This window comes from Myotis brandtii, unplaced genomic scaffold (assembly GCF_000412655.1).
Source record: "Myotis brandtii unplaced genomic scaffold, ASM41265v1 scaffold657, whole genome shotgun sequence".
Classification (NCBI taxonomy): domain Eukaryota; kingdom Metazoa; phylum Chordata; class Mammalia; order Chiroptera; family Vespertilionidae; genus Myotis; species Myotis brandtii.
Genome location: NW_005370552.1, coordinates 2,391,926 through 2,410,395, shown reverse-complemented (window position 1 = coordinate 2,410,395; position 18,470 = coordinate 2,391,926). Strand labels below are relative to the sequence as shown.

The 18,470-nt window shown below is 43.3% G+C and overlaps 1 protein-coding gene across 1 annotated transcript in view; it reads left to right on the top strand.

The window, feature by feature from the left end:
- CASK (calcium/calmodulin-dependent serine protein kinase (MAGUK family)) overlaps nt 1-18,470 on the top strand; it is a 247,896-nt gene that overhangs the window by 159,294 nt on the left and 70,132 nt on the right. Inside the window, exons 10-11 of the mRNA XM_014528878.1 lie at nt 5,313-5,412; nt 9,217-9,234. Of these exons, the coding sequence (XP_014384364.1) occupies nt 5,313-5,412; nt 9,217-9,234 (118 nt within the window). The remainder of the gene's footprint in view (nt 1-5,312; nt 5,413-9,216; nt 9,235-18,470) is intronic.

The window sequence follows — 18,470 nt, the reverse complement described above, 5'->3', positions numbered from 1 at the left end:
GCACCGGTGGGGTCCCTCGGCCTGGCCTGTGCCCTCGCGCAATCTGGGACCCCTCGGGGATGTCAGAGAGCCGGTTTCGGCCCCATTCCGCAAGCCAGGCCAAGGGACCCCACTGGTGCACGAATTCATGCACCGGGCCTCTAGTTTATTAATATTAGCCCTGGCTGGTTTTGCTCAGTGCTTAGTGTCACCCAAGGACTGAAGGGTCGTGGGTTAGGTTCCAGTCAAGGGCACGTACCTCAGATGCAGGCTTGGTTCCCAGCCCCAGTTGGGGCTTGGGGCTCGTGCAGGAGGCAATCGATGGATGTGTCTCTCTCACATCGATGTTTCTCTCTCTGTGTGTCTCTCCGCCCTCCCTTCCATTTAGGACCTAATTCTTACATGTAATCAACCAAAACCCTTGGGCTGACTTTCCAGCCTTTTGGTAATCTCCGTTCAGCCTCGCCCTCTCCCAGTTTAAGGCTTTGACTGCAGAGTTCTGCATCCGTATAAGATGACCCTCTCTTGAATTCTGTGTTGCACTCCTATTTGTATGTCCCTGGATGGGCTTTCCCCCCTCGGTATATTACACTATGACTGCGGGTTACCTTGCAACTTGAGTACAAATCCAGTTATTCTACATCTTATACTGTGTGTCTTGTATTTAGACTTGTTAGAATGTACCTGCCCTTGTGGCTATCGAACTTCATGGTTTCTGAGCTCAGTTAGGGGCACCAAAAATGGAGTATGTGTTGGTTTTTTGCTCTTGTCTTTAAGTCAGCCATATATCTGTGTTCAACTCCCATGTTCCTCACTTACTAACTTGGTTGCCTCCTTAAGTGCATGGAGTAGTTTAACTTAGCAGAAGTCCGAGCTAAGTATTTTCTTGTTTTCACTTCCTTAAATGAAACACAGAATCATTTAGCGGCGAGCATTCCATTTTGATGGTTGACATATGAGCTATAACTATGATTAAATTAAGAATTAATTACTTGTAGTTGTCTTTTTCTTTGAGTTTAAAATCTACCTTCTTTCTGGATTAATTTGCTCAGTAGAAAATTGCATCTTTAATATTAGTTGTCTTAACATATTGTGAATAATTTTCTTAATTCAAATTGATATGTTTTACTCTCAAAACAAACTAAATTATGCCTACTAAATTAGAAAATTTTTTTATCAAGGATTTAATAAAGTAGGCAGTTTGAATAACTACTTGTATAAGATCTGAGCTCTTTAATAGCTATAGGGGTTAGCAAACTACGAACTGGGGACCAAATCTGGCACACCACCTATTTTTACATATAAAGTTTTATTGAAACACAGCATGTACATTGATGTATGTATTGTCTATGGCTGCTTTCACACTATAATGGCAGAGTTGAGTAGTTGCAACATAAAACATATGGCCTTCAACCCTAAAATATTTACTCTCTGGCCCTTTACAGAAAAAAAAAAAAAGATTGTTGACCCATGGTATAGTAATAACCCTTGATTTGGGGAGAGTAGTTAGAGGACCTCAATTCTATCTACTCTTGGCTCTATCTCAAAGTTGGCAGCAACCTTAACAGGTTGCTAAGCTGCTCTGAACTCAGTTTCCTCATCTGCAAAATGAGTCTTTTAGAATTAATCATCTCTAAGCTTGAATCTCAAACTCTAATAAAATTCTATCTGTAATAATAAAAGCATAATATGCTAATTAGACCAGATAGCCGAACGACCTTCCGGACGTCATTCCAGACATCCTTCCGGACAAAGCTACGGCGGCGGGGGCCAAGGCAGAGGCGGTTAGGGGCAATCAGGCAGGCAGGCAGAGTGGTTGGGGCGATCAGGCAGGCGAGCGGTTAGGGGTGATCAGGCAGGCAGGCTATTGGGCCTGTGGGGGCAGTCCTAAACCAGCAGTTGGACATCCCTCGAGGGGTCCCAGATTGAGAGGGGGCAGGCCGGACTGAGGGACACCCTCCCATGCATGAATTTCATGCACCGGGCCTCTAGTAAATCTATAAAGAGTTTTGGGACCGCCCTGACCGGTTTGGCTCACTGGATAGAGCGTCGGCCTGGGGACTGAAGGGTCCCGGGTTTGATTCCAGTCAAGGGCATGTACCTTGGTCACAGGCACATCCCCAGTGGGGGGTGTGCAGGAGGCAGCTGATCGATGCTTCTCTCTCATCGATGTTTCAAGCTCTCTCTCCCTCTCCCTTCCTCTCTGTAAAAAATCAATAAAATATATTTTTTTTAAAAAGAGTTTTGGGACCATTTTGCTGATTTGCTAATAGCTTTATGTTGAAAATTCAAACCACACGCAGTCACTAAGTTTAGGAAACTAAATAAACAAACCTAGCCATGTGACCGATAAATTAGGAACTTGCTGCTATTGTTATAAAAGAATTTACCTCTCGGCCCTTTCACATGGTGCTTTCTTAATAGTATAAGTATTTCTAGATCTTTCACTTCAGTACTAAGAAACTGAATTGAACTTCACTTGAATGTAAAAATAAAGCATCTCTAAAATTTTAGTTTCTGTGGGTGGGAATCATAATTTGATTCAGAAAAATTCCATTCCCACCCAGCTTTTAGGGAACATATGTAATATGTGAAGTGAAATAAGCATCAACTGTAGAAAAGAAGAACTCAACATTTTCATCAAATTCTGCATAAGAACCTCTCATGCATTAACCCTAGACTTCGAGAAATCTAAAACGTTGCCTGGAATGGTAGCACCAAGATCACTTTTCTGGTTTTTGTCCATCCCTTTCTGCATTCTGTCTCTTTCCATCCCTATTTTTTAGAAAGAAACCCAGTCCTGGCTGGTTTTCTCAGTGATTAGCACGTTGGCCCGTGGACTAAAGGGGTCGTGGGCTCGATTCCCAGTCAAGGGCACGTACCTTGCTTGCAGGTTCCCCAGCCCTGATAGGGGGGCATGTGGGAGGCAACCAGTTGTCTCTCTCATGTAGATGTTTCTCTCTCCCCCTCTCTTCCACTCTCTCTGGAAATTAATGGAAAAAATACCCTCAGGTGAGGATTAAAAAAAGAAAGAAACCCTAACATGATTGCTCCCCCCACACACACAAAAAAAAGAATCTTGAAGAATGTATTTATATTAATGTTTTCATATATTTATTACATGCCTGTAAACATAAAAGATTTTTCTTTCTGCCCTAGCTGGTTTGGCTCAGTGGATAGAGCGTTGGCCTGCGGACTGAAGGGTCCCAGGTTCGATTCTGGTCAAGGGCACATACCCAGGTTTCGGGCTCATCAATGATTCTCTCTCATCATTGATGTTTCTGTCTCTCTCTCCCTCTCCCTTCCTCTCTGAAATAAATAAAAATTAAATTAAAAGACTTCTCTTTCTTTTCAGAAAAATCGAAGAGTTCAATATTTTAGATGTAGCCTACTTCAGTGAATTGATACTGAGATTGCCTAAATGAGCAACAAAGGGTTGTGCTCATGTTCTAACTGTGTAGGGTTCGTAATTATTTGCATTTACAAACTGCTTTACAGTTTGCAGACACTTTCAGAACATTATGACTTTTGACGACCCTACGCTAAGTTATGTCAGTTTTAATATCCTCACTTTACAAAGGAGAAAGCTGAAGGGGTTAAGTGATTGGCTCGGGTAGCTTCGTATGGCCGGAAAGTGGCAGAGCCAAGGAACACACCCGAAGAGTTGAACATTTTTACAAAATAACTTTTATGGTTTTTCTAGTTACTGCAACAACAATTCCCAGCCATTTTCCGCCCAGCACTCCTGAGGGGTGTCGTGCACGCAGTATGACTCACTAGGAGTCAGGAGAGGCTGTGCGTGTGGTTTAAAAGAGTCACGTGTACTTGGTTCTTCTGTGTGGCCCGACAAGAGCAACACAGCCCTGACCGGTTTGGCTCAGTGGATAGAGCGTCGGCCTGCGGACTGAAGGGTCCCAGGTTCTATTCCGGCCAAGGGCATGTACCTTGGTTGCGGGCACATACCCAGTAGGGAGTGTGCAGGAGGCAGCTGATCGATGTTTCTCTCTCATCGATGTTTCTAACTCTCTATCACTCTCCCTTCCTCTCTGTAAAAAAATCAGTAAAATATATTTTTTTTAAAAAGAGCAACACATAGTCATTGTTAACAACAAAAGGAAAGGGGGGAAAGGCTTAAAAAAAGAAAAGTGCCTCATATTCCTACTACCCAGAGATAATTATTGCTAATAACATTTTGGTATATGTTCAGTCTCTTTTATCTATACTAGAGGCCTGGTGCACAAAATTCATGCACAGGTAGGGTCCCTAGGCCTGGCCGACTATCAGGGCCTTCCTTCTGGCTGCTGGCCGGGGCCTTCCTTCCTCCTTCCCTGGCTGCCAGCTGCTGGCCAGGGCCTTCCTTCGTTCCGCACCATCCCCTGGTGGTCAGCGCATGTCATAGTGAGCGATCAAACTCCCGGTCGAACTCCCAAGAGGACACTTTGCATATTAGCCTTTTATATATAGAGATTAACCCTTTTTTCCAAAAATGAGACCATACTGTAAATTGTTCTAAAGCTCTTTTATGTCATTCATCACAAGCATCTTTCCATTTCTTTAGACCAGTGATGGCGAACCTATGACACGCGTGTCAGAGGTGACACGCGAACTCATTTTTTTTTTGGTTGATTTTTCTTTGTTAAATGGCATTTAAATATATAAAATAAATATCAAAAATATAAGTCTTTATTTTACTATGGTTGCAAATATCAAAAAATTTCTATATGTGACACGGCACCAGAGTTAAGTTAGGGTTTTTCAAAATGCTGACACACCGAGCTCAAAAGGTTCGCCATCACTGCAAAAGACATTCTTCTGCAGCATCTTTTATAGAGACTGCAGAGTATTCCGTTTGTGGTATGTGTTTGAGTTCCAGATGTAAATGGTCGCATATACTTTTGCAATCCCCAACAGTGTTATTCTGGTATATGCACATGTGATTGATTTGAAGGAGTCAAAAACTATTTCAAACTAGCCCGGCCATCATAGCTCAGTGCTTGAGCGTCAACCTATAAACCAGGAGGTCATGGTTCGATTCCCAGTCAGGGCACAGGCCCAGGTTGTGGGCTCCATCCCCAGTGTGGGGCGTGCAGGAGACAGCCGATCCATGATTCTCTCTCATCACTGATGTTTCTATCTCTCCCTCCCTCTCCCTTCCTCTCTGAAATCAATAAAGATATATTTTTTAAAGGAAATTATTTAAAACTACACCTTTTCTAGTTGTCATGTTCTATATAGTTGACTTTTCTGAATAATCCTTAGTAGTAAGTAACCATTTGTTAATTAATTTTTATATTTATGTATTTATTTTAGTTTTTTTCATCTCTTTGCTTTAGGGTGCAGTCCTAGCAGCTGTGTCAAGTCACAAATTCAACTCATTCTATGGGGATCCCCCTGAAGAGTTGCCAGATTTCTCCGAAGACCCTACCTCCTCAGGTAACTGGACCATTCATCCATTCGCCGGTGTGAATCATTTGGTGTCTACATCCTTTCTCTTCCATTCGGAATCGGCCTTTTTCGGTGGAACTAGTCAGATCCTCTAAGCGATTCTAAGGAAGTCTGTCAGCAACCAAATACCATCCACATGTGTCTGGTTCCTTTTCATTTCACTTGTTTCTTTTCACCTCAGAATGCTTCTTCCCCTTCCGCCACTCCAGACCCAGGGTTGCACTTCATCCATCCCACACCGTAGTCCATCTTTTTGGATCTTTCTGATTACCTTGGACCTCAGTAAGAAGTTCTGGTGTAAGATTTCCCCCCTGTCAACCATAGCAGATCAGACTTTGCCACAACACTGCTTTTAATGGAATCTTTCCATGTAAAGCTGTCTTGTGAGTTATCTCTTGAAACAATTTCCAGGTTCTTCTCTTTTTATAAAGTCTCTAACACGTGTATTCAAGCATTCACGGGAGAAGAACATAGAAGAGTTACCTATTTCAATGAAATGTATGTGTAGGTATGTATTTCTGAAATACCCACCAGTGTTCACAAAATTATATTATAAAATGCTCAGATTTTCCTCTTACCAGTGAGATATTCTCAAGCACCACTTACTAAAAAAATCTATGGGATCCATATATATGTATATACTAGAGGCCCAGTGCATGAAATTCGTGCACTGGAGGGGGTGTCCCTCAGCCCGGCCTGCGCCCTCTCACAGTCCAGGACCCCTCGGGGGATGTCCGTCTGCCAGCTTAGGCCCAATCAACTGGATGACCGGACACTTAGCATATTAGGTTTTTATTATATAGGATAAATGCATGTGTGTAATAGTTTTTAATTTTATTTATGTATTTCTTTATTAATTTAACTCCTGCTTCATATGTCCTCTGCCCTCTGCCTTTCCTTCTTTCATTAAAGTCCCTCAGTGTTTGCCACGTGGTTGACTTTGCCTGTTGACTTGATTTTTGTACTCTTGAACCGGCTCATTCAGTGTTCATAGAGTACCATCGGAATCCGGCCCAGGCCCTTCCTGAAGCATGAGCTACTTATCCTTCCCTGCTGCGACCATGGGCATCGGGCAGCACTGTGCTCCTCCCCTCTGTTCATACATGTGCGCACATGCTTCCACCTTGTGCAGAATACCAGGCTCACAGTTCCCCTGGCGGCAGCTCTACACAGGCTGGGGCAAAAGTAGGCTGACAGTTGTGAGTACACGAGACCCAGGGTTTATTCTCACCTGGTTATTTATTAATCACTGTGCTCTTTTCAATATGAACAACTCGGCACCTACCTTTGCCCACCCCTGTAGTTCCTCATTTTGACTCTCAGCAATTGGGATGTGAAGCTTCCTCTTCTGAGTGTAGGTGATTTCCCAAAACACTCAGAAGTGGGAATCTTAGAGAAGAGACGGAGGAGGAGGCGGGGCTGTCTGCCTCTTGTTCTGACTTGGTAATGCCCAGAGCCCCTCCCACGGGAAGGCAAGGCCCTGGTGGAGTTTATGGATAGGGTCCCGGGCTCCCTATAGTGTCCTGCCAGTCCTTCTGTTCCCTTCACCTGTGGCTTCTTGTTGTTGTTCTTAGCTCGGAACCTCTTTCTCTTCTCATATTCCATTTATTTTTTTTTATTTTTTTAAATCCTTTTTTTTTTTTTGTCTGTTTGTTTGCTTAATTCCAAGATCAGGTTTTTTTGGGTTTTTTTAATTGATATCAGAGAGGAAGGGAGAGAGAGAGATAGAGATTGAGAGAGAAACATCAATGATAGAATCATGGACCGGCTGCCCCCTGCACACCCCCTACTGGGGATGGAGCCCACAACCCGGGCATGTGCCCTTGACCGGGAATCGAACTGTGACCTCCTGGTTCATAGATCAACGGTCAATCCCTGAGCCACGCCAGCCGGGCCTCCCACTCAGTTTATAGTTGGCCCTGCCTCCAGGGAGCAGCTCCAGTAATGGTGTTACGTTGCATGACATAGTCACATACGTGGGCTGTATTTCGAGTTTTTTTAGATCAAAGCCTCTAATCCCATTTTCATCTTGAGACATGGACCTGCAGAGCAGCGTGGTCCCTGTAAGGGCTTCTCGGCCCCGGTCGCTCATGCGTCCCCTTAATGCGCGCGCGCCTCCGCCCAGCGAGACCATCCTGAGCTCCATTTCCTGTCTGTGCCAAGCTGGCCTTCCCTTTCCGCGCCAGGAAAGCATGTCCTTCCCTACAGACATGCTCACTTCCTATTAAATTCACTTCTGTTGCCCAGCGTCTCCTGTTTTCCACTGCAGCCTCTAAATGGTGTGCTTGAAATCTTGTCTGATTACAGTACTTGCTTTTTAAGCAAAAGTGACATTTCTTACCCTGCCCAGCAGTGAGCCCACAAGCCCGCGCCTCAATTAGTCACTCGGTTTTGCATTTCTTCTTCCCTTTCCTGCGGTCACACCCCCCCCCCTTTTTTTGTCTTTTTTAAATTTTCTGGATCTTAATGATCTTGTAAGCAGTCTCTGTCTTCATCTGATGTGCTAAATGTCTCCAAAATGTTTTAGCTAGCACTGTCCAGGCGCTGCAGATAAAAGAGAAAAGAATGATTATGTAGAGCGCATGGCTGATCTACCCTAAATGAAGAGGGAATGTTTATCTACTTAGACATCAAAGACAAAGAAGAAATTTGAAGAAAATTCGAATATTTTCCTAACTTTCCCATGGCCATTAGAAGCTATTCAGATGTCCCTCAATTTCTAGAATGAGGCCATGTAGAGGGGGGCATCTGCCTGTTTTATCAGCATTATTTCTCACCAGCTTCCTGCCAGCAAGTTCCGTTCTGCAGCCCATGGCTTATGGACGGTTACAAAGTCCCAGTGGATTCGCAAGAGAGCTTTCACTTTCATAAATTAACTCATTTTTATTTTTTATCTCATCCTTACTTTTGAAGATTTTCATTCATTAACACCTTCATTCTTCCCTATTTCATTCTAATCCTTCAATTCTGCACCATTGATTTTCAGTTCCCCATGTTGTCCTTTGCACTCTCTCTGTTTACATGTGCCTGGGTTTGTTTACAGTACAAAACAAAGAGCACATAAAAGTTAAAGTTCCTCTAAGCTCACGGCAAAAAGAGAAAACTAATCATAAAGCATGAGCTTGGGGGGAGGGGCGGTAAGAGGGTGGGCAAGGAGGGTTAGAGAGAGAACAGTGTAAGGTCACCAACTACCCTTTCTTAAGATGGACTGTTTTCCATCTTTACCTAATGCCTTTTCTATTCTTTCTCTGAAACGATCATAAATGCTAGGTACTTCGATTTTTTTAATGACCTGTTTCGCAACATGAAAAGCTAACAATCCTATTCTGGTCCCCCCAAAATTCTCCTTCAAATCGCAGTTTAAAAACAAATTTAAAACGAATCCGCTTCCCCGTTGGCCATCTAAAGAAGACCCTTAACAGGTGTAGGAATGCTGCTTCCATTGTAAAGCAATTCTTAGATGAGCTTCTCTTCTATTTTGATGATTCAAATTAGTTTGTTAATATATTCACTCGAATTTGTTTCGTTTAATCTTCTGCTAAACAGCATATGGTAGCTTTGTGACTTGATAACCCAAAGTGGAAACGTTCTGCTCTCATAGTGCCCATCAGAGAGGGCAGAATCAGAACCCAGCACTTGGATGACTGAAACCCCAACAGTCCCACTGAATGTGCTCTGTCCACACGGGGGCTGTCTTTGGGCTCAGCTGGGTCCATGCTTCTGTGGCTTAATAACCTGCTTGCTCTAAAATCATACTGTTTGTCGTTTGTCCATATGCTGCCTTCCTCCTAGGACTTCTAGCCGCAGAAAGTAGGTATCCCTTCGTTTTCCTCTAAGATTTCTCTTTTATGCACCAGTGTTTGGCTTTGCATGGTTCATAAGCAGCTTGACTTTTTCCTTGGCTTGTCTGTGTTTCGATGTTTAATCACGAATTTTAACACTGCCGGATCATCACTTCAAAACTTGGGCGTGTTGGTTTCCTGAGGCATTGCTATATCAAGAATATTAACTTCTCACTTCTGTTATAAGAGGACAAAGAGGCAGTGTTAAAATTGTAACTGCATTTAATATGATTTCACAGATGAGTTTCAAGCACAAACATTCATTCTGGGGGAAGGGTAACATTTTGCTTTATAGTTTGCTTTCAAGAAAGCTGCGGGTAAGTGAATTTGCCTTTGACACTCACATAAGCTGTGAGCGGTTTTTATTACTTTCCGGTATTGACTCTCTTTTCAGTTTATTAACATTGAGCTATGAAATAAAATACGGAATCCCTGTCTCTTAACAACTTTTACCTCCAGAAAGAACATTTATAAAGAATCATGTAACGTGTAGATTTTAATTACAAAGGGATGTTATTTGAGTATAAGAATATTAAAGTAAAAGGTATGTAAGAAATTACACACACACACACACACGTACAAGTAAAACTAAGGCCATCTCAATGAGGTAGGCAGATCGTGCCACTGTCAGTATCTGGTTGTGATATTACACTATTGTTTTGTAAAATGTTACCAGCGGAGAAACTGAGCAAAGTGTACAAGAGATCCCTGTATTATTTCTTAAAACTGCATAGGACTCTATAATTATCTCAATCAGAATTCCAGCTAAAATTCTGATTGAGATAATTTTAGAGTTTTCCTCCATGTTGTGCTCACTGGAGGGAAAGTATATAAGAGACAGAGATAAATTAGAAAGTCTGGAAGCTCATAATTGAATTCCTGGGCATGTTTTTGTTACATTAGTTGTAGCTCAAACTATAGCTGATTTAACCGAGTCCTCTGCCACTTAGCAACGGGGTGCACCCTGAGAAATGTGTCATAAGGCCATGTCGTTGCCGTGCAAACACCCAACAGTGCACTTGCACACACCTGGTGCCAGGGCCTCCGGCTGTAATTGTGTGCAGTGCGTGTGCTTTATGTGCCTGGCAGCACCGCAGGCCCATGTGAACCAGCGTCACCACAAATATGTGAGGAATGCACTGCCCACGACATCATGACAGCCACATGCCTAGGCAATGGGCACTTTCAGCTCCGTTCTATCTATGTGGTCTGTCATGAACCTGACCGTCGTTAAGTGGTGCGTGACTACAACACTCTTACCGCGTATCATCTGTTGCTGTATCATGAATAACCGCAAGGCAGCGTTTATCATCTCAGTTTCTGTGGGCTTAGAAACTGCCCAGGTGCTGCAAATAAAAGAGAAAAGAATGATCATGTAGTGCGCATGTCTGATCACCCACCCTCAATGGAGAGGGAATTTTCATCTGCTTAAAAGGAGACTGCAGTCAAGCCGGCACCCAGAGCTGCGATCTCATGTGAAGGCCCAACCGTGGCAGGGGCGGGGGGTGGGGGGTCCTCTTCCAGGCTCACTCACGTGGTTGTTGGCAGCCTTCAGCTCCTCGCTGGCTGTGGGGCCTGTCCACAGGGCTGCTCACAACACAGAAGCCCGCTCCCCCAGCATGAATGATCAGAGAAGGAGGACAAAAGTAGAAGGGAGAGCCTGAGAGAAGCCGCGGTCTTTATAACCTAATCTTGGACTCGACATCCTAGCACTTCTGTCCTATTCTGTTCCTTACAAGTGAGTTGAGTCCAAGCCACACTCCGGGGAAGGGGCTGCTTATACAAGAGCATGACTAGCAGGAGGCAGGGATGTCGGAGACCATTTTAGGGGCTGCCTACCACATACAAGTTAATGGCTATTGAAGTGTAAGACTCCTCCCACTTGTAACTGCCTTTGTTTCTCCGCATCAGCAGACCCTGTATGTCATTTGGGAATGAGAGCCTCTTGGAGGCATCCAGGAGTGCTTTTCCCGGTCAGGCAGCTTTGTGTGAAGAGACACTTAGCCAGCGGAAGGGTATTTAAAGGACTTTGACACCGAAACCCATAGACACAGACCAGCATGTTGACAGTTTTCTGCTTTTTTGATTATTTCATAATAGTAGCAGAAAACTTTTGAGAAACCCATTTATATCAGTGAGATTCTTAGAAGAAGTAGGCATGTTGAGAGTTACAATTATCATCCTGATTTTTAGATACAAACTTGATTACCAAATGAAGTATGCAAAATTAAAGTACAATACTATTCTGGAGGCAACGCTTGATTACTTTCTAATAAATTCTTCATTGTGAGAGTTTGGATCAAGGCCTCAGAAAATAAGCCTTATGCCCGGCTCAGTGGTTGAGTGTTGACCTATGAACCAGGAGGTCAGGGTTTGATTCCCGGTCAAGGGCACATGCCCAGGTTACAGGCTTGATCCCCAGTAGGGGGCGTGCAGGCAGCAGTTGATCTATGATTCTCATTATTGATATTTGTCTCTCTCTCCCTCTCCCTTCCTCTATGAAAGTAATAAAAATATATTTTTAAAAAGAAAATAAACTTTATATGGTAAAATTGAGATGAAAGAGAGAACAGAAATTGGATATCATCTCATTACCGGATGCAAATGATTCGGGTACCTTGATGACGGAGAAACGTGGTTCTGAAGGGGCCAGTCTGCAGTGGGTTATCAGAGACCTGGGCCCTGGGACTCCTCCGTCCTCTGCTCACTGCTGTGGCCCCAGGGTTACTCACCCCTGCTGCGACTCTGCTTCTTCAAATATGAAAATATTTGCCTACAGGGAACAGTTATTGTGCCATCACATAAGGCAATAAATGTCAAAGCACTTTGGACATTATGAACTATTATACAAATAGAAGTATTAAAATAATTTTCTTTTTTTAATTTGTATTGGATTTGTTAGGAGTGACATAGGTTAATAAAATTATATAGGCTTCAGGTGTACAATCCTACAACGCACCATCTGTATACTGTAGTGTGTGTTCACCGGCCCAAGTTAAGTCTCCTTCCAGCACCATTTATCCCCCCCTCATCCTCTCCTACCTTCCCCACCCCCTTTCCCTCTGGTAATCACCATACTGCTGTCTGTGTCTATCAGTTTTAAATAACCGTTTTTTCTGATTTTGTTATGATACCTTATTTTCAATTCTTCAGAATTTGCTCCGAAAATTAAATTTTAATGGAACACATTTCATTGTGGTGAAAGCACCATGCAAGGGCAGTCTGGAACACAAGCATGAATAGGACACCTCCATTCCCGCCATTAGTTAGAGGGATGAACTCTTGTACTATTTATTGATGGATTACAAGCTTATACAGAGGTCTTATATAAAAACATCCTTTTCCGTTTTTGAGAAAAGTAAATTGTTCTTTCAGATTTGACAGTATCGACCAACAAAATAAATACTAGTAGCAGCTTAAGAGCCTGTGCATGTGTTGTATTCGTTTTTACTGCTGCCTCAGTTTAAAACAGATAGCAATGGCCCTAGCTGGTTTGGCTCAGTGGGTAGAGTGTCAGCCTTCAGATGAAAGGATCCCGGGTTCTATTCCAATCAAGGGCACATGCCCAGATTGCTGGCTTGATCCCCAGTAGGGGGCGTGTAGGAGGCAGCTGATCAATGAATCTTTCTCCTCATTGATGTTTCTATCTCTCTCTCCCTCTCCCTTCCTCTCTGAAATCAATGAAGATATATTTAAAAATAAAACCAATAGGAATGAAAAAGCCCCAGGAATGTATTTGTGTACATTTAGGGTTGATGATGAATTGAAAAATGATGGGACTTTTAGATGGCCTTGGCATTGAACTACAAGTATCCGTTATATACTGTGCCTCGCCAGCATGGCCATGGGTGAACCTGAGAGGGGGCGGTGAAGGATGGAGAAAAGACAGACAAGAGAAGAAAGCTGGGTCTGGGTGGGACACTGCTCTCTGATGGAGAGACAGCGCCATGGACTACAAGCCGAGTCTATTTTATAGCCAGATTCCGGGAGGCAAAGTAAGGGCGTGGTCAAGATGTTTACAACATTCTTTCGGGTTTCGAATCTGCTCAATTACATGCACCTGATCAAGCTTTGTTTACTTGATGCACCTCCCGCAGCCCATATCCCTCAGCCACGTGGGCCCACAGGTTCGGACCATAAGGTCAAGCTTACAACTATAGCCTTTGGCTACAATAAGCATGAATAGGACACCTCCATTCCCGCCATTAGTTAGAGGGATGAACTCTTGTACTATTTATTGATGGATTACAAGCTTATACAGAGGTCTTATATAAAAACATCCTTTTCCGTTTTTGAGAAAAGTAAATTGTTCTTTCAGATTTGACAGTATCGACCAACAAAATAAATACTAGTAGCAGCTTAAGAGCCTGTGCATGTGTTGTATTCGTTTTTACTGCTGCCTCAGTTTAAAACAGATAGCAATGGCCCTAGCTGGTTTGGCTCAGTGGGTAGAGTGTCAGCCTTCAGATGAAAGGATCCCGGGTTCTATTCCAATCAAGGGCACATGCCCAGATTGCTGGCTTGATCCCCAGTAGGGGGCGTGCAGGCAGCAGTTGATCTATGATTCTCATTATTGATATTTGTCTCTCTCTCCCTCTCCCTTCCTCTATGAAAGTAATAAAAATATATTTTTAAAAAGAAAATAAACTTTATATGGTAAAATTGAGATGAAAGAGAGAACAGAAATTGGATATCATCTCATTACCGGATGCAAATGATTCGGGTACCTTGATGACGGAGAAACGTGGTTCTGAAGGGGCCAGTCTGCAGTGGGTTATCAGAGACCTGGGCCCTGGGACTCCTCCGTCCTCTGCTCACTGCTGTGGCCCCAGGGTTACTCACCCCTGCTGCGACTCTGCTTCTTCAAATATGAAAATATTTGCCTACAGGGAACAGTTATTGTGCCATCACATAAGGCAATAAATGTCAAAGCACTTTGGACATTATGAACTATTATACAAATAGAAGTATTAAAATAATTTTCTTTTTTTAATTTGTATTGGATTTGTTAGGAGTGACATAGGTTAATAAAATTATATAGGCTTCAGGTGTACAATCCTACAACGCACCATCTGTATACTGTAGTGTGTGTTCACCGGCCCAAGTTAAGTCTCCTTCCAGCACCATTTATCCCCCCCTCATCCTCTCCTACCTTCCCCACCCCCTTTCCCTCTGGTAATCACCATACTGCTGTCTGTGTCTATCAGTTTTAAATAACCGTTTTTTCTGATTTTGTTATGATACCTTATTTTCAATTCTTCAGAATTTGCTCCGAAAATTAAATTTTAATGGAACACATTTCATTGTGGTGAAAGCACCATGCAAGGGCAGTCTGGAACACAAGCATGAATAGGACACCTCCATTCCCGCCATTAGTTAGAGGGATGAACTCTTGTACTATTTATTGATGGATTACAAGCTTATACAGAGGTCTTATATAAAAACATCCTTTTCCGTTTTTGAGAAAAGTAAATTGTTCTTTCAGATTTGACAGTATCGACCAACAAAATAAATACTAGTAGCAGCTTAAGAGCCTGTGCATGTGTTGTATTCGTTTTTACTGCTGCCTCAGTTTAAAACAGATAGCAATGGCCCTAGCTGGTTTGGCTCAGTGGGTAGAGTGTCAGCCTTCAGATGAAAGGATCCCGGGTTCTATTCCAATCAAGGGCACATGCCCAGATTGCTGGCTTGATCCCCAGTAGGGGGCGTGTAGGAGGCAGCTGATCAATGAATCTTTCTCCTCATTGATGTTTCTATCTCTCTCTCCCTCTCCCTTCCTCTCTGAAATCAATGAAGATATATTTAAAAATAAAACCAATAGGAATGAAAAAGCCCCAGGAATGTATTTGTGTACATTTAGGGTTGATGATGAATTGAAAAATGATGGGACTTTTAGATGGCCTTGGCATTGAACTACAAGTATCCGTTATATACTGTGCCTCGCCAGCATGGCCATGGGTGAACCTGAGAGGGGGCGGTGAAGGATGGAGAAAAGACAGACAAGAGAAGAAAGCTGGGTCTGGGTGGGACACTGCTCTCTGATGGAGAGACAGCGCCATGGACTACAAGCCGAGTCTATTTTATAGCCAGATTCCGGGCAAAGTAAGGAGGGCGTGGTCAAGATGTTTACAACATTCTTTCGGGTTTCGAATCTGCTCAATTACATGCACCTGATCAAGCTTTGTTTCCTTGATGCATCTCCCGCAGCCCATATCACTCAGCCAGGAGAGACCACAGGTTTGGACCATAAGGTCAAGCTTACAACTATAGCCTTTGGCTACAATTGTGCTGGGACTTGCACGTGGCTTTGCCACGAGAGGATCGTGCCCTCTCATTAGTCCCAGGCTTGAACCTGTCCAAACGCTGTAGCTGCTCCCCACAATATACATCTGTCAGACTAAAAATGTGTCTATGGTTTGATCACACGCAAAGGAAGAAAGAAAGAACGGAACTAGAAGGTGTCAATGAAAGGTGCTAAAATGATCAAAGGTGAACAAAGATTTTGAGGTTAGACCAAAAATAGTGTTTACTCAACTTGAAAAGACAAAGGAGAAATGGCCTACAAACTAATTTCCCTACCTAATTTCAGAAACTTCAAATTAGGGCACTTCTCAGAGTTTAAATAGGCAACTTGAGAACAGCTATGGAAATGCTTCCTTTCGTGATTGACTCACATTAGGGCACAAGACCAGACTAAGTCAGATCAGAAAAGGTAGACATTCAAAGTGGTTACATAGGCCTGTGCACCCAGTGGGTCTCACCTTCTGGAAGCAGATTAACAGATGCCTTTGTTTCCCAGCTGCCCATCCACTGGGCCTACACGCAGATCAGACTCCTCCAACTCCTCACCGATGTCTGTGCCCATTTACTTCAGGCTGACTGCACAGCAGCCTGAGAGTCTTCCTCTGGGCCAGAGCTCACACCTGTTTTCTCGGAAGCTCCTGCCTCGCATCTGGCAAAAAGCAGGACCGTTCAGTAAAGACTTTGGTTATTGTCTGGCTTAGTAGGGTTCAAGTTCTTTCTTAACCACCATATCCACACATGAACCACATGTAGCTTCTTGTTGAAAAGGTTCCCCCTATCTTTTCTGATTTGGCCAGTCAGTGTAGTACTCAGGCCAGGCATAGACCTTGAAGCAAGACACCAGAGTTGAGTCCTGGCTCTGCCACTTGGAGCTGTGGCCTTCCTTGGCCTCTGAACCTCCCTTCCCCATCTAGAAAGGTCAGGTAGTGCATCCTAAGGATGTGCCTGGCACATAATAAACACTCAAGAATCGGGAGCTGCTGCTATTATGATGTTGTTTTAGTGCTTCATTAAGTCAGTGCGTACCTTGTGGTGTTACAAAATGAATCAAATATAGACCTGCCTTAGGGACCTCCCAGCACAGAAAAGGAGCATGAACAAGTGCACACATAGGGTGACGCATGGAGTGTGTAGGTGGGACAGGAATTGCACAGACCTGTGGGAGTTCACAGACCAACAAATGATACATTGATCTGGTTTGGCCAAATTACTTCCCAGCTGTTACACTAGCCACCTTAGTATTTACTAGATACAAGGTTGTTTTATTTTAATCTTTTTTTTTTAGATTTTTATTGATTTCAGAGAGAGGAAGGGAGAGGGAGAGAGAGAAAGATCGATGATGAGAGAGAATCATGGATCGGCTGCCTCCTGCATGTCCCCCACTGGGGATCAAGCCCACAACCCAGGCATGTGCCCTGACCAGGAATTGAACCGCGACCTCCTAGTTCATAGGTCGAAGCTCAACCACTGAGCCACGGCGCTGGGCTATTTTCATCAACTTCTACCTAGATTATATATCAACAGTATAAGCGATGTTGGGAAAAAAACAATGAAAATTCGGTAAGATTTCATTAAAATAACTGAGTGAAAATGATTATTAGGTTTCCACGCTATCTGTTGAATTTTTTTAATATACAAAAAAAATTTTTTTCACTCATATTTTTGTCATTGCCGTTCCATAAGGCCAGAAGTTTAGAACTGGCTTTAGTAGCTTCATAAAGCTGGAGTCCTCTACTTCTGCTGTTGATGGTGCTCTGGGGTCGGGAGTTCACTGCAACATGTGGGACTAATTTCTTCATATCATCTCTTGCTTTCCAAGGCTTTCAATAAAGGATGATGAATGAGCTGGCCTTGAACTCATTTCCAGATTTTTTTTCCTACTCAGAACAAAGAAAAGGTCTTGAGAAGAGCAGGTAGAAGGAAGTGGATTAGGTTAACACGTTAAGCGCCCGGTCAGTCACCGGTGACTGACACTATGCTTTCTGTCCGGAAGACAAAACAGGCTGGGCGCTTAACGTGTTCATACCTTTTCAGAAACAGCGGGGAAAGTGAGGATTGATTTCTGCCTTGTACTTTTTATCCCATTCATATCTGTTTAATGTTTTCAGTGAAAGAGAACCAATAGCCTGGTGTCCGTAATTATTCAAAGCTAAAAGGTATCCACAGTCCCTTCAACAGTGAATGCTCAAACTGTGGTACATCCATGCCATGGAATACTACCCAACATTAAAAAGGATTTAATTAGCCCAGCCAGTGTGGCTCAGTGGTTGAGCGTTGACCTATGAACCAGGAGGTCACGGTTCGATTCCAGGTCAGGGCACAGGTCCGGGTTGCGGGCTCGATCCCCAGTGTGGGGCGTGCAGGAGGCAGCCGATCCATGCTTCTCTCTCTTCATGGATGTTTCTATCTCTCTTTCCCTCTCCCTTCCTCTCTGAAGTCAATAAAAATATTATTTTTTTAAAAAACAAAATAATAGGATTAAATTATTGATACATGCAACAACCTGGATGAATCTCCAGAGAATTATGCTGGATCAAAACCAATCCCAAAAGGTTATATACTGTGTGTTGCATTACTATAACATCTTTGAAATGACAAAGGTATAGATCAGCGGTTCTCAACCTGTGGGTCGAGACCCCTTTGGGGGTTGAACGACCCTTTCACAGGGGTCATCTAAGACCATCAGAAAACACATATATAATTACATATTGTTTTTGTGATGAATCACTATGCTTTAATTATGTTCAATGTGTAACAATGAAATTGGGGGTCACCACAACATGAGGAACTGTATTAAAGGGTCGCGGCATTAGGAAGGTTGAGAACCACTGGTATAGATGAAGAAGAGATTAGTAGTTGCCGGGGGTTAGGAGGGAGAGGGGGGGAGGGAAATGAATGTGC